The sequence below is a fragment of the Rattus norvegicus genome, chromosome 9 (assembly GCF_021556685.1).
Source record: "Rattus norvegicus strain SHRSP/BbbUtx chromosome 9, alternate assembly SHRSP_T2T, whole genome shotgun sequence".
Lineage (NCBI taxonomy): Eukaryota > Metazoa > Chordata > Mammalia > Rodentia > Muridae > Rattus > Rattus norvegicus.
The window spans coordinates 71,161,948-71,175,670 of NC_141542.1; the positions used below are offsets into that span (position 1 = coordinate 71,161,948).

Consider the following 13,723-nt stretch of genomic DNA (forward strand, 5'->3'; position numbering starts at 1 on the left):
ATTTTTTTTTTAATGTAAAAAAAAAAAAAACAACTTGTGCACAGTTTTATAAAGCTCAATAAAAACATGTTTTAAACAGAAAAAGGAGATACATTTCTATCCAGAGACCAGCCACATGCTTAGTCTTTCCTTAACCCGACAGAAAATACCAGTTGGCATTTCTGCAGTTCTACCTCTAAAAACTGACCCGGATAGTGTTCTTGAAGACACAGCTACAAAAATGATAGCTTAATCATACTTAAGCCAGCAAAATTAAATTTTAAAAAAGGAAGAAAAGAGAACAAAACAAACAGCACAACAGAGAAAGCATTATTTCCCTAGGAAAAGGAACATCAGGGAAACCTTTGATTTCACTCGGAAAGTGGAGGGACTGAGGCGAAGGCAGAGTAAGTCTATGCCCAGAGCATTCCGTGGCCCAGTCAGGATCTGCTCTTCTTTATCTACATAATTTATTTATCTGAGACCTGGGCCAATGTAGCCCAGGCTGGCTACCACCTCTGAGGATAACCTTGGCTGCAGGTTTTTACCTCCCATGTGCTCAGACCACAGGCATGCAGGAGAGTGTCTCTGCTTCCGCCTTAGCTGACCCTAGAACAACTGCCAGAGCAAAGGCTGGGCCATAAAAACTCAGGTGCCGTCATGAAGCACATCAAACACAAACACAAGCATAAAAGCACACACTAAGCCCTCCAGCACACGCTAAGCCCTCAAGCAGACACTAAGCCCTCAAGCAGACACTAAGCCCTCAAGCAGACACTAAGCCCTCCAGCACACACTAAGCCCTCAAGCACACACTAAGCCCTCAAGCACACACTAAGCCCTCAAGCACACACTAAGCCCTCAAGCACACACTAAGCCCTCCAGCACACACTAAGCCCTCAAGCAGACACTAAGCCCTCAAGCAGACACTAAGCCCTCAAGCAGACACTAAGCCCTCAAGCAGACACTAAGCCCTCCAGCACACACTAAGCCCTCCAGCACACACTAAGCCCTCCAGCACACACTAAGCCCTCCAGCACACACTAAGCCCTCCAGCACACACTAAGCCCTCAAGCAGACACTAAGCCCTCAAGCACACACTAAGCCTTCACGCACACACTAAGCACCTATTACTCGGCTGTATGCAAAAGGTTAGTCTTAGCTATATAGCTCGATCTACTTAACATTACTCCTGTCTTTTGGAAAGTTAAATATTAGATATCATGTCATTTAAGAGTTAAGTTTTTAAAGAAAAAAAAACAATTATTTTTCCTAAAACTCCTACAGTGTAGAAAAAAAGCATAATATGTTTACAGTATGAACTACGTTTGCATATAAACGATAGTCACTTTATAGCTTTACTTTTAGTAACAGTCAAATTAAATATAAAGAGTATGTTTCAAGAAATAAAGTGATAACATCCAGTGATGCATGGAAGAAACACGTTAACCATTATACCTTGACTTTATTGAAACTGTGTGAGTGTTTCCAAGAACCGCTATTGCTGGAATAAGCAGGAACGCCAGGGGTTTGCATGGGTCAGGATTAAGTTTAAAGTAATATCTAGGATAAAAAGAGAACATGAATCAACAAAACAGTATTAATGGTGTTAAATCATCGGAATCAAATTAATTAATTTTCAAAATGTTCCAGTAACAATACAGTCCTGAGACCCTAGACTGCTCATGAAGCCGCTAGTAACAGTTCCCACTCCAGATCGTCCTTGGACTTGGGATTTCCCACTGGGCATTACACTCACAAGTCCCTGAGGAAATAAAGACACTCAGTGTGGAAAGTACTCAAAACTGACTAAACGGCTCACAGAGCTCTGGAAAACAAAGGACTTAAAGTACATTAAGATGTCCTCTTACCAAACCAGAGACTATGGAGGCTCAAGTAAAGTAACTTCTCATTAGTTTTAAAATTTCATAATCATCGCTTGCAGAGTCATTGACAGTAAGACTCCCATAGCCTTTGACAATTTTTTTTCTCAATTCTGACTAAATTTGAACAAAATTCTGGACTTTGACTAAAATATGAACAAAAGAATCTCAATGTCTGGTAACTTTTGATTTAGTTCCCCAAGTTTTGAGTCCACCACTTTTCAGTCTGGTATGACAGGGACCAAAGTTCCAGCCACACGTGAGCCAGCCTTGCAAGCTTTGGCTGCAGTAGTGTTGATGTCCTTAATCGAGGACAAATTGTGTAGAATCAGTTGAAAATGAAACATCACTTATCAGAAGCTTTGGAATAAAGAGAGTTTTAACAAGGAAGTTATAGCTATAAGGACCTAGATGTAAAAAAAGAAAAACGGATCCCACATAACCTAATGATGTACTCAAAGATCTTTGAAAACTGCAACAAATTAAACTCTGAGTTAGTAGACAGACAAACACCAGGACAGAAATTAATGGAGAATTCTTCTGAGGAAGAATAAAGGGAGCGATGAAATAAACTGTAGCTCTCTGAAATGGTAAACAACATTGCCCAACCCTTAGCCACCCTAGAGAGAAGACATAAATAAACAAAATTACAAATAAAAAGAGCAAATAGCCTTTAAGGAGTCAGTAAAACATCTAGGAATAAACCTATCCACCACTCAAGAGATTTGAGGAAAGTCCTAGAGAGTTCGAAGACTCTGCATTCATGTATCAGCAGAATGCAGAGTAAAAATGGTTGTCCTGCACAAAGCAACCTGTGGATTCACATTAACACTGTGAAAACGTCAATGGATGCCAAAGCCTCCTGGTGCTTCAATATCTTTTTAAAAAGTTCACACATTGGAGAAAACAAGCCACACCCGTTTTTCTAAGTCCAGCTTATTTCATGTAACAGGAGCTCCAAGTTCATCCATTTTCCTCTAAGACCCACCATTTTGTTCTTCATGGCTCAATACTCCACTGTGTACACTATATTCTCTTTATTCATTCACGTTCCGAGCCTCTAAGCTCAGTCATAACTGGCAGGTGTTGGTCTGCTGTGGCAGTCACGTGCAGGCACAGCTGTTACATGCGGTGCTCTTTGTGTACAGCATTGCTTTGGCTGTGCGGAATCCATCGTGCTTCCAAATAAACGGTAGCTCTGCTTCCTTCAGCCTCCTGTTAGGGCTACTCCTCGGCACTGTACTGACGTTTTAAAAGGCTATTTATGTATGGTATGGTTGTTAAGAGGAGGGGGACCAATGGAGAAGAGAAGCACGGACAAGACAAGATGACCTCAACATCGGAAAAGACACAAAATGTCACAGTGCGATCCATTATTTTCTACACCACATATAATAAAATATATATCACTTTTTTTGTAAAATAAAAATTCACTCTCTCTGTCTAATTTTTGGAGAATATTATAATCTGAAAACTTGTATCATCACAGCTGATGTGCGAATGGAAATGTACTGAAAACTAACACCAGGCAACACATGCATCCTGCTGACAGTTTTCATGGAGAACCAGGAGTACAGCCGAGCTCCATTACGAGAGGCTTACACACACAAACGATCCTGACGCACTAACACACCTAAGGTTCTTTGACCAGTAGATCAGGGACGGCATGCTGAGCAGCACGACCCACGTCAGCAAGTTAATCACGGTGCTGTGCATGCGAAGGCTGTCTTCAGCATCATTAGCAGATAAGCGGGGATTCTGTATGGCAGAATCTTTATGGTGGTTGGACTTTTTCTCACTTCTTCTGGAGTGTTTGGGATTCTAGAAGGCAATAAAATTAGAATGTCAAGATATGAATAAGCAAAAAATAAGTTTAAGATATTGCTCAGAATCAACCACTAGACTACTGAATTAACTCATCTTTTCATTTCCAAACGTAAATACTGAAACTACTTTGTTAAAAGTACTTTAACACTGCCACCATCATAAGAACTGGGTTTGTTTGTTTGACTTGAGATGTGGTCTTGCTATGTGGCCCTGGCTTGCCTCGATCTCTTGGGCTCAAGCCATCTCTCTGCTTCAGCTCCCTGAGGGCTTGAAACGCCAGCATGTGTGACCACGTCCAGCTACATTCTTTTGACTTATTTTTATTGTTAGTAATAACGCAAAATAAAATTTATAACAGCTTATTTCTTAACAACGACGGAAGTGCTTAATGTAACAAGTTAAACTGAGAACGAGTCGGGTCTGCTTTACTATTCCTTGGCTTTAGGTTACTAAATGCATAATTCCCTTTAAACACTGTAAAATCCTAACCCCCTGTGTTTTAACTAGAGTTTCCACTGCTGGGAGGAGATACCATAAAAATTACTTTTATAACTCTTATAAACTCTTATAAAAGACAACATTTAATTGGGGCTGGCTCACAGGTTCAGAGGTTCAGTGCATTATCAAGGGAGGAGCATGGCAGTGTCCAGGCAGGCCTGGTGTTGGAGTAGCTGAGAGTTCTACCTCTTCACCCAAAGGAAGCCAGGAGCACACTGTCTTCCAGGAGACTAGGAAGAGGTCACAAAGCCACCCACACAGTACCACACTTCCTCCGACAAGGCCACACCTACTCCAATAAGCCAATAACTCCTAACAGTGCCACTCTCTGAGACAACATATTCAAACTGCCACATTCCACTGCCTGGGCCCCATAGGCTTGTTCAATCACATGAGTCTATGGTGACCATACCTAGCCATAGCATAATGCAATATACATTTAGTTCAACTCCCAAAGTCCCCATAGTTTCTAGTAGTCTCGACATTGATAAAAGTCCAAAGCTCAAAGTCTCTTCTGAGATTCATACACTCACTTTACTGCAATCTCCTATAAAGTGAAAATCAAAATGCAGATCACAGACCTCAAACATCACAGGATATACATTACCATGACAAGACTTTATAGAGAAGTATGGAATCAGACAAGACCAAAAGCCATCTGGGCAAACTCGACACTCTGCATCTCCATGTCTGAGGTCAAAGTGCTCATCAGATCCCCACCTCCTTTCATCTTTAGCTACTGCAACACACTCTGTCTCCTTGTCTGGTCACTCCTGTTAGCAGCTTTTCTCGGCAGGTATCCCATGGCATCTCTAACATCTTGGGGGACCCAAGTAAACTTCAACTTCACAGCTTCTTGTTCCAGTGTTTGGGATCCACGCATGATCTTCTGGGCTCCTCCAAAGGTCACGTCTCTGGCTCTGCCCTCGGTAGCACTCTAAGCTCAGGTTGCTCCACTCCACCGCTGCTACGGTTCTTTGGTGGTCCTGCCATGATACTCCATCATGCTGGGGTCTTCAACTGTAACTAGGCTTCACCAAGAGTCTCTCAGAGGCTCCCTACGATGTCAAGCACAAACTTCGTTCCATGACCCCTTCAGTCTTGTGCAATCAACTGCAACTGAGGCTGCACCTTCACCAATGGCTTCCCTGGCCTCTCACAGTGCAAAGCCTCAGGTGAACTCCATGACCCCTTCACGCCTTCAAAACCAGTACCACCTGGGTGACTCTTACACATTACCAAGTACAGCTGCAGCATGAGGTACAACCTTGGCTATCTCTGGAACACAGCTTCTTTGTGCTTTCAGAAAACACTTCCCAGAAGATATCACCTCAATGATGCTGGTCTCTTCTTAATCTCTGCTAATTTCTTAGCTCCAGCTGACCAGCATCAATTGTCCCAGTCGTCCCTTCTATTCCTGACCCTAAAGCCAAAACCACATGGCCGAAGCTGTGTTGCTTGCCAGAGCTGGAACATGACCCCTTGTTCTATTACATTATCACAAGCTTTCGGTTTTCCAACTCCTTCACTGCATAAGCTTGGCTGTCCTGGAACTTCCTCTGTAGGTTGACCTTGAACTCATGAGATCTGAATGGTTGTGTCTCCTGAATGCTGGGATTAAAGATGTGTACCACTATGCCTGGGCCAAAGCTTTTCTTCTCTAGAACTTGCTCTGTCTCAGGCTGGCCTTGAGCTTAAAGAGATCTGCTCACCTTAGCCTCCTGGGATTAAAGTTGTGTAAAATCATACCTGGGCCAAAGCTTTTCATGGTCACTATTCCTCAAGATCCATATCAAAAGCCTGTGTCTTCCAGCTTCAAAATCAGGACCACAAGTATGCCCTCCATTTCTAGGTTGTAGTTCATTCCAGATTAAAAATCCACATGAAAACAACAACCAGGTAATAACACCTAACATGACATCACTATTCCTTGTTCAACTGCAAAGATAAGCAATAAGCGTAGCTGGGTGGGATCCTGCCCTGAGTTCACCACTCACATAATCTGTTTCTCTCCTTAAATAGGAGGTTCAGCGCCATTTCATTTCCTGGTGCTCCTTTATTACTTAAACTAGACATTTTGTATTTTTCCTTTCTAAGTTTGCTATGCTTGATGAAAATGTTCTTCATGAAAATAAGCCAGAGGACAATGTCTATGCTGGGCTTTGCTGAGATTTTCTTTGTCAGTGCAATTAATCTGATTATTTTTATCTGAAGAGTCTACCTTGGCCTCAGGCAGACTCTTGAGACAAGGGCAAAAAGAATCCACATTTGTCACCAAAATATCACAGAAACAGTCTCTAGGCCGCACTGAATATTCTTCTCTGAAACGTCTTGAGCCAGGACCCCAGAGTTCACATCAGCCTCTGCACCAATGTCTTTTATATTTCTACTAGGATGGTCCATTAAGCACCACTTAAAGCACTCTGCTGCTTCCCAAACCCAAAGTCCCCAAGTCCACATTCCTGCAAACAAAAACATGGTCAGGCCTATCACAGCAATACCCCAGTCCCTGGTACCAACTTCTGTCTTAGGGTTTCCACTGCTGTGAACAGACACCATGACCAAGGATGACATTGAATTGGGGCTGGCTTAGAGGTTCTGAGGGGTTCAGAGGTTCAGTCCATTATCATCATGGCAGGAAGCATGGCGGTGTCCAGGCAGGCCTGGCACCAGAGGAGCTGGGTTCTACATCTTCATCCAAAGGAAGCCAGGAGCACACTGTCCTCCTGGAGGCTGGGAAGAGGTCTCAAAGCCCACACCCACAGTGCCACACTTCCTCCAACAAGGGCACACCTACTCCAACAAGGCCAATGCCTCCTAATAATGCTATTCCCTGAGCCAAGCACATTCAAACCATCACACTCCCCAAACTTAAAACCTCAACAAAAAAATCAAATGTATACTTTCTCAAGTATTTTCCTATTATATAAGTTTAGAAACTTACCACTGGCTGATTATTTTTAAATGTTGTTAGGCTGGCTTGCAGATGAACAACCTAGGGGGAAAAATTTTTATTTGTATTTGGAACAGAACAGCCTTTTTTAAAAAAGCTAAAACTGAGAAGCATTATAACCTGGAAATTAAAAAAATATATATATATATGAGCATGGAGCTGGAGACAGTTCAGTGATGAAGAGCACTAACTGCCCTTGCATAGGACCTGGGTTTGGTTCCAAGCTTCCTCATAGCTCACAAGCATCCATAACTCTTCTAGGGGTTCTTAATGCCATCTTCTGACCCCCATGGGCACTGACAGATATGTAGACAATACACTCACACATAAAACACAAATAAGCAATACTGAAAACATTTTAAAAAGCAAGCAAGCAGGCTTCCTTGAAACATCTTAAAACAGTATTTTATAAAAGATAAATCATAATGGATGCTAACTCTTATGAATTTAAAAAGAAAAACACAATAGAAACAACACAAACTTCCGGAATATGCAGAGACTGTTTAAAGCCTGTGAGCTTACGTGTAAATAGTGCCTTGCTATAGTAATTTTACATCTTGTAGGTCAAAAGTTTGATTATATTTAATATTATATGAAAATGTTCAATTATATGTGGTGGTAAATTACCTACAAGCTATTTAAGAAAAGAATTGTAAATTTATTGTTTCCCACAAATATCTGATGGGAGTTTTGTCTTTGAGTCAGTTTTTAAAAAATATATCTAATTAAAAAACAGAAGCTAACCATGTAATTTATAAACAAAAGTAGCTCTAGACAGCTTTTCAGATGCACAAAACGTCCTTTTAGAAAACCGAATCTACAGTGTGCAAGTCTTAGTGTTTAAAAAGCCAGTAAAAGCCGTTATCTAGTGTGGTGTTAACAGTGTACCACATGATCAATGCACCATGCACGCAGCCGGTAGCCTGCTGGATCCCCTGCAACACTAACGCCTGTGAGGCGTTCTCCAGGTGCCTGACACAAAGCCTAGGCTTTACCAGTCCACACACCTTAAACACATAGTACAGGTAAGACAGAAGTATGGCAAGTGCCCCGCAAGTCGTCCAGCTGATTATGAGGAAGACAACTGTCAAAACGGGCAGGTCTGGTGACATCACTTTGACATCCTTAGGAAGTTCAGCAGGTCTGGAATAAAAGGAACAAAGTTTTAAAAACTACAGTAACATATATTCACGCAGTCCAAAAACAAACCAACGTATAGGCTGAGGATCCCTCATGTCACGCACAAGAGGACATTCCAGTCCACGAGCTCACTGGTAGGCCACAGCCAAAATGCAGGGGCATTAAGGAAATTATAAAATAACCCTCAGGTTATAAAGTAATAAGAAACAAATGCACTCTGCATCTGGAGGTTGGTCCCATCCTCAAGATTTCTCACTATGTATGTGTAACTATTCCAAAATCTCCAACGGTCTGAGGCTGGAAACATTTAACAGCCTGAGCGGTTCAAACGGAAAGCAAGAAGCCTTGACATGCTCTACCAGGCCCTCTGCTGGCTGTTAATATTATTAATATGTGAGGAACACAAAGTTAACGCTAAGGTATTTCTCCATAAAGGTATGACGTCATATACAGTTCTCCAACACACCGCAACAATTGTGTCAATCAGTCATTATGACTGTTGCTAAGGAAGAAAACATGGCAATTATTGATAGGTCCTGGGTCACCAAGCGGACAGAAGAACACATTTCCATCTGTGAAGCCTGAGGTCTGACTGACCGAAAGCTGAGAACCACCTCAGAACACTGAGGGAAGCAGCAGCACGTGTAACATGCTGTGTGTCAGGAAACCACAGCACAGCCATCCAGGACGGAGGACTGAAAAGGAAACTAGACTCGGGTTTTATCAGGAAAGCCTCGAGTAACTTTAAATTCAAACTGCCTTTGGGCCTGTGCTACATACAACCTCGGGCTCTGTTTTCAGAGTCTATCCGTTCATCCAATCCGGTGGTAAAGACCAGGATCGGAGTCTCCTGCCTTTAAGTGTGATAACAGAAGTCGGCATCTTTAGTCACAAAGTAAGTACGGCTGAGAAGTTTAAGATCCTATGGGAATGTGTGTGGATAAGCATGTGATTCTATACGTCCCCTCCCTTCTGCTCGTCTTCTTTGCCGTGCTGAGGTGCTAGGGATCAAACCTAGGAGGACTTCATGAGGTCCTAGCACATGCTAGGCACATGCTTTCCCTCTAGTCTACACCCTACCCCTCATATTTTCTTCGCCGAGAGCAGGAAGAAGACTTTTGCATGACCGTACCTTTTCAGAGCCAGCCACAATGAGGAAAGAAGCTGTACGGATGCGGAAGAGAGCAGACCACTCCAGTACGCAGTACACGTTCCGAACAGGAAGAGGATCAGGGACACCAGAGGGAAACACATACTCTGACTAGTCAAAACGATGGCATCTAATTCCGGTAATAACACTGCATCCCATAATTCCTTAAACCATTTATACCTGTAAAGCAGACGAATGAAACCGTGAAGTAGAAGCAAAACCAAGGCAAACCGCAACAGCTGATGCCTGGCTGTCTTGTCATGAGAGGGGTGTAGCCACCCACTAGAATCCCTGACGTGCTAACGTAGTTTATGAAATACTGAAAACAAAGCTTAGCTCTCTTCGGCCTGTTTTTCACATAACTGCTCACGTAGCTCAGGCTGGCTTTGAAGTGTAGATCTTCCTGCCTCCACTTTCTGAGTGCTGGGTTACAAGTGTGAGCAACCATGTGTGGTTTGTGGTTTTTACTCCATGCCTCTGTGTGTGTGTGTGTGTGTGTGTGTGTGTGTGTGTGTGTGTGTCTGTCTGTCTGTCTGTCTGTCTGTCTGTCTGTCTGTCTGTGTGGTGTGCTGCGCACAGACTGAGCACCTTCCTCTACAGCTCTGTGCCTTATTCCCTTGAGATAGGGTCTGTTACTGAACTGGAAGTTTGTCACTGCAGCCAGCGAGCTCTCAGGTTCCAGCTGTCCTTTCCTACTCAATGCTGGGTTTTAGGGCAAACAGCCACAACTGGTTTTGGTGTCAGCACTAGGGATTCAAACTCATGCTTTCACAGTAAGCACTTTTACCAAGTGAACTTCTCAGCCCTTGGTTCCTAATCCTAATGAATAAAATGAGTAACTTACCTTCCGAGAGAGTCTACTAAGCATTGAGTATCTCACTACTTCCTTACTCCCATCAACCCTTACATCAACTAATACAGTGTTCAGCAGCTTAAATCAGGAAGTCAACAGCCATTTGGAATGATGGAATGAAACAGGTCTAAGAAATGATTTTTAATTAAGAAAAATTACCAAATGGGAGTAACCAAACTAGATATTAACTAGGTTAACATTTAAACTGTTAGATTTTTAGACATATATAATAGGTAATTATTTATACAAAAAATCTGTAATTACTTTTGAAGTGATTTCACTACTGAAAATAAACATATTGGGACTTTTCCTAAAAGAAAATTCAAATTTAATAAACTATATCACTTGCCAAATATATATAAAAGTTCATAGTATATTATGAAATCAAAACCTAATTATTATCACAGATAAAAAACTTACCCCAACAAAAACTTAATCATAATTACGAATGGGTCAACTTTGTATGGTTTGGCTTCTTTATCCAACATGGTACCATATTCTAAGCAAAAACCTGGTGATTAAAGAAAATCATTTGTGTGTAACAAAAATTCACAGTAATTAAACAAAGATACTTTATCTTACAATGCCAACAGTAACATGTAACAAAAGAATAACATTGTACCCATAGTTTTACCACTGACAGTACTCTTGGAAGGTTCACTACAATCCATACATCTAGTCATTTGTCAAGCAAATCTAGGGGGTCATAGCTAGGGCTTCACAGTGTGTATTTTTATAAACATCAGCAAGTGATTTTAATAGTTTATTGAGATATAATTCTTACGTTATACAGTCCATCCATTTGAAGTCCATAAATTCAATGGCTTTAGTATATTTGATATACATCCATCACTACAGTCAGTCTCAGAACACTTTCATGACCCATACTTTTTCCATTGTTTGGTAATCACTAATCTCTCTATTATCATTATAGACATTCCTATTCCGAACATATAAATGCAGTCATATGATGTGATCCTTGTGATTAGCTTCTGTCATTCAATACTTATCAAGACTCAACCTTTAACATATATAGAATTTATTGTGAGGTGCTAGGGATCAAACCTAGGAGGACTTCATGCGCGCCAGGCAAACGCTCTACCACAGAGCGATACCATCAGCTCTTCATATCTCCCCAGCAACTGCTTTGCTTATGAATTGTACTACTGTGAACATCTGTGTACTTGTCTATGTGGAGGAAAGCTTTCAGTTCTCTTTGGTGTGTTCCTAAGAACAGAGAGGCTGAATTATACAGTAACTGTCCAACCATTTGAGGAACTGTCAGGCTGTTTCCTACAGTTGCATATGAACGTTCCAATTTCTCTGCTCTATTATTATCCTATAACTATCATTTTGCTATACTCACTCTAGTGGGTGTAATCTACAGGTGACATGATTTCCATACTTGCTGCATGACTACCTCTTCATTTGTTTGGGATGAACTCATACATCTCGATCCCCTAGAACAGCTAGTCTTAAATATCCCTAGTGTCTGCACAGACAATCCAGCAGATTCTCTGTGATCGAGAATCAATTGTCAGTCTGTCAGAACAAGCAGTATGAAGTGTCTCCTTTCTTTTTTTTTTTTTTTTTTGAAATGTCTAAAGTTTTTTTTTTTATATACTTAGTTTTTTTTTTTATTAACTTGAGTATTTCTTATATACATTTCGAGTGTTATTCCCTTTCCCGGTATCCGGGCAAACATCCCCCTCCCCCCTCCCCTTCCTTATGGGTGTTCCCCTCCCAACCCTCCCCCCATTGCCGCCCTCCCCCCACCAGTCTAGTTCACTGGGGGTTCAGTCTTAGCAGGACCCAGGGCTTCCCCTTCCACTGGTGCTCTTACTAGGATATTCATTGCTACCTATGGGGTCAGAGTCCAGGGTCAGTCCATGTATAGTCTTTGGGTAGTGGTTTAGTCCCTGGAAGCTCTGATTGCTTGGCATTGTTGTACATATGGGGTCTCGAGCCCCTTCAAGCTCTTCCAGTTCTTTCTCTGATTCCTTCAACGGGGGTCCTGGTCTCAGTTCAGTAGTTTGCTGCTGGCAATCGCCTCTGTATTTGCTGTATTCTGGCTGTGTCTCTCAGGAGCGAACTACATCCGGCTCCTGTCTGCCTGCACTTCTTTGCTTCATCCATCTTGTCTAATTGGGTGGCTGTATATGTATGGGCCACATGTGGGGCAGGCTCTGAATGGGTGTTCCTTCTGTGTCTGTTTTAATCTTTGCTTCTCTCTTCCCTGCCAAGGGTATTCTTGTTCCCCCTTTTTTTTTATTTAGAGAATACTTTATTAGTTTTTGTAATCAAACCCACGTATATAAGACCTTACATATTTAATACAGTGTGTTACCCCTGTACAAATGGAAAAAACTTGTTCAACATTTCTAGACCAATATGGCTGTTAATTTCTGTACAGTGCCAACTCAACACAGTAAACGGGGATACTTTTTTCGAAAGTTGACAGCACAGGTAAAGTTTCAAAAAATTCAAATTATATATCTGTTTATATATATTTATATTTATATAAAAAGACCAATAATAGCAGTGTGTTATGCATCAACAGCAGCAACAGCTTTTCCAGGTTCTGCAGTCATCTGAACAAAACTGTAGAGACATCCAGCACACTCCATTAAAAAAAAAAAAGTAATAAAACAAAACCCGAGAAAACAGCACAGTTCTGTTACTCTTGTGGTACCTGGCACCATTTTTTTTTAAATTAGCTTCTCAATCATCATCTGGAAAGAAAACATTCTGAGCAACATCATTAAAAACAGCTCTGATAAAGCACGGTCACTACTACGTATCATAAAGCAGGTACAAGCTATTTTACATCCACAGAGGTATGATACAGTACTGTCCTACATCTATAATACTAGAGGATACAATTTAAAAGGCATTATTTGAGACTTGATTCTACTTTTCCAGCAGAGGGCCCAAGGGATGGTGTGACACAGCTTTGTAAAGAAACATACTCTAGACAGGATTTCCTTTCACTAGTGGCACAGTTCTAAGGATTCATTCTCTCCATGAATGTCAGCTAAAACCGTTATTAAAAAAATGAAATATCCCTAGAACAAAACCGTATAACCACCGGATTCACATGAAGATGACCTAGTGGAGACAAGCTGGACCTCACCTTACCAACAAGCTATCAAATCTGTTATGTTTAAACAGTGAGACCTCCAAGGAAGGAGATGCCAAGTAGTGCTTCAAAGCTTCGGACCACAATCAAACACAGCATCCTTTTCAACAGAAGCAGAAGCTCATCTGAATATGCTCATGGATGCTGACATCAACATTTAATCATCTCCTCACTCATCCAGGAAGAGGGGGAGATCAGTTACTACTGTACTTTAATGTGTTCAACCAAATCACCATGTTACAAAAATAGCAAGCTGCCATAATCAAAAATAAGGCTCCTCTATCCAGCACCAGATAGCATC

The 13,723-nt window shown here is 41.5% G+C and overlaps 1 protein-coding gene across 1 annotated transcript in view; it reads right to left on the bottom strand.

The window, feature by feature from the left end:
- The window catches only part of Pgap1 (post-GPI attachment to proteins inositol deacylase 1), a 72,884-nt gene that overhangs the window by 1,049 nt on the left and 58,112 nt on the right, over nucleotides 1-13,723 (bottom strand). Inside the window, exons 21-26 of the mRNA NM_201990.1 lie at nucleotides 10,704-10,794; nucleotides 9,413-9,610; nucleotides 8,148-8,283; nucleotides 7,132-7,182; nucleotides 3,496-3,683; nucleotides 1,438-1,542 (exon numbers count right to left, since the gene is read on the bottom strand). Of these exons, the coding sequence (NP_973719.1) occupies nucleotides 1,438-1,542; nucleotides 3,496-3,683; nucleotides 7,132-7,182; nucleotides 8,148-8,283; nucleotides 9,413-9,610; nucleotides 10,704-10,794 (769 nt within the window). The remainder of the gene's footprint in view (nucleotides 1-1,437; nucleotides 1,543-3,495; nucleotides 3,684-7,131; nucleotides 7,183-8,147; nucleotides 8,284-9,412; nucleotides 9,611-10,703; nucleotides 10,795-13,723) is intronic.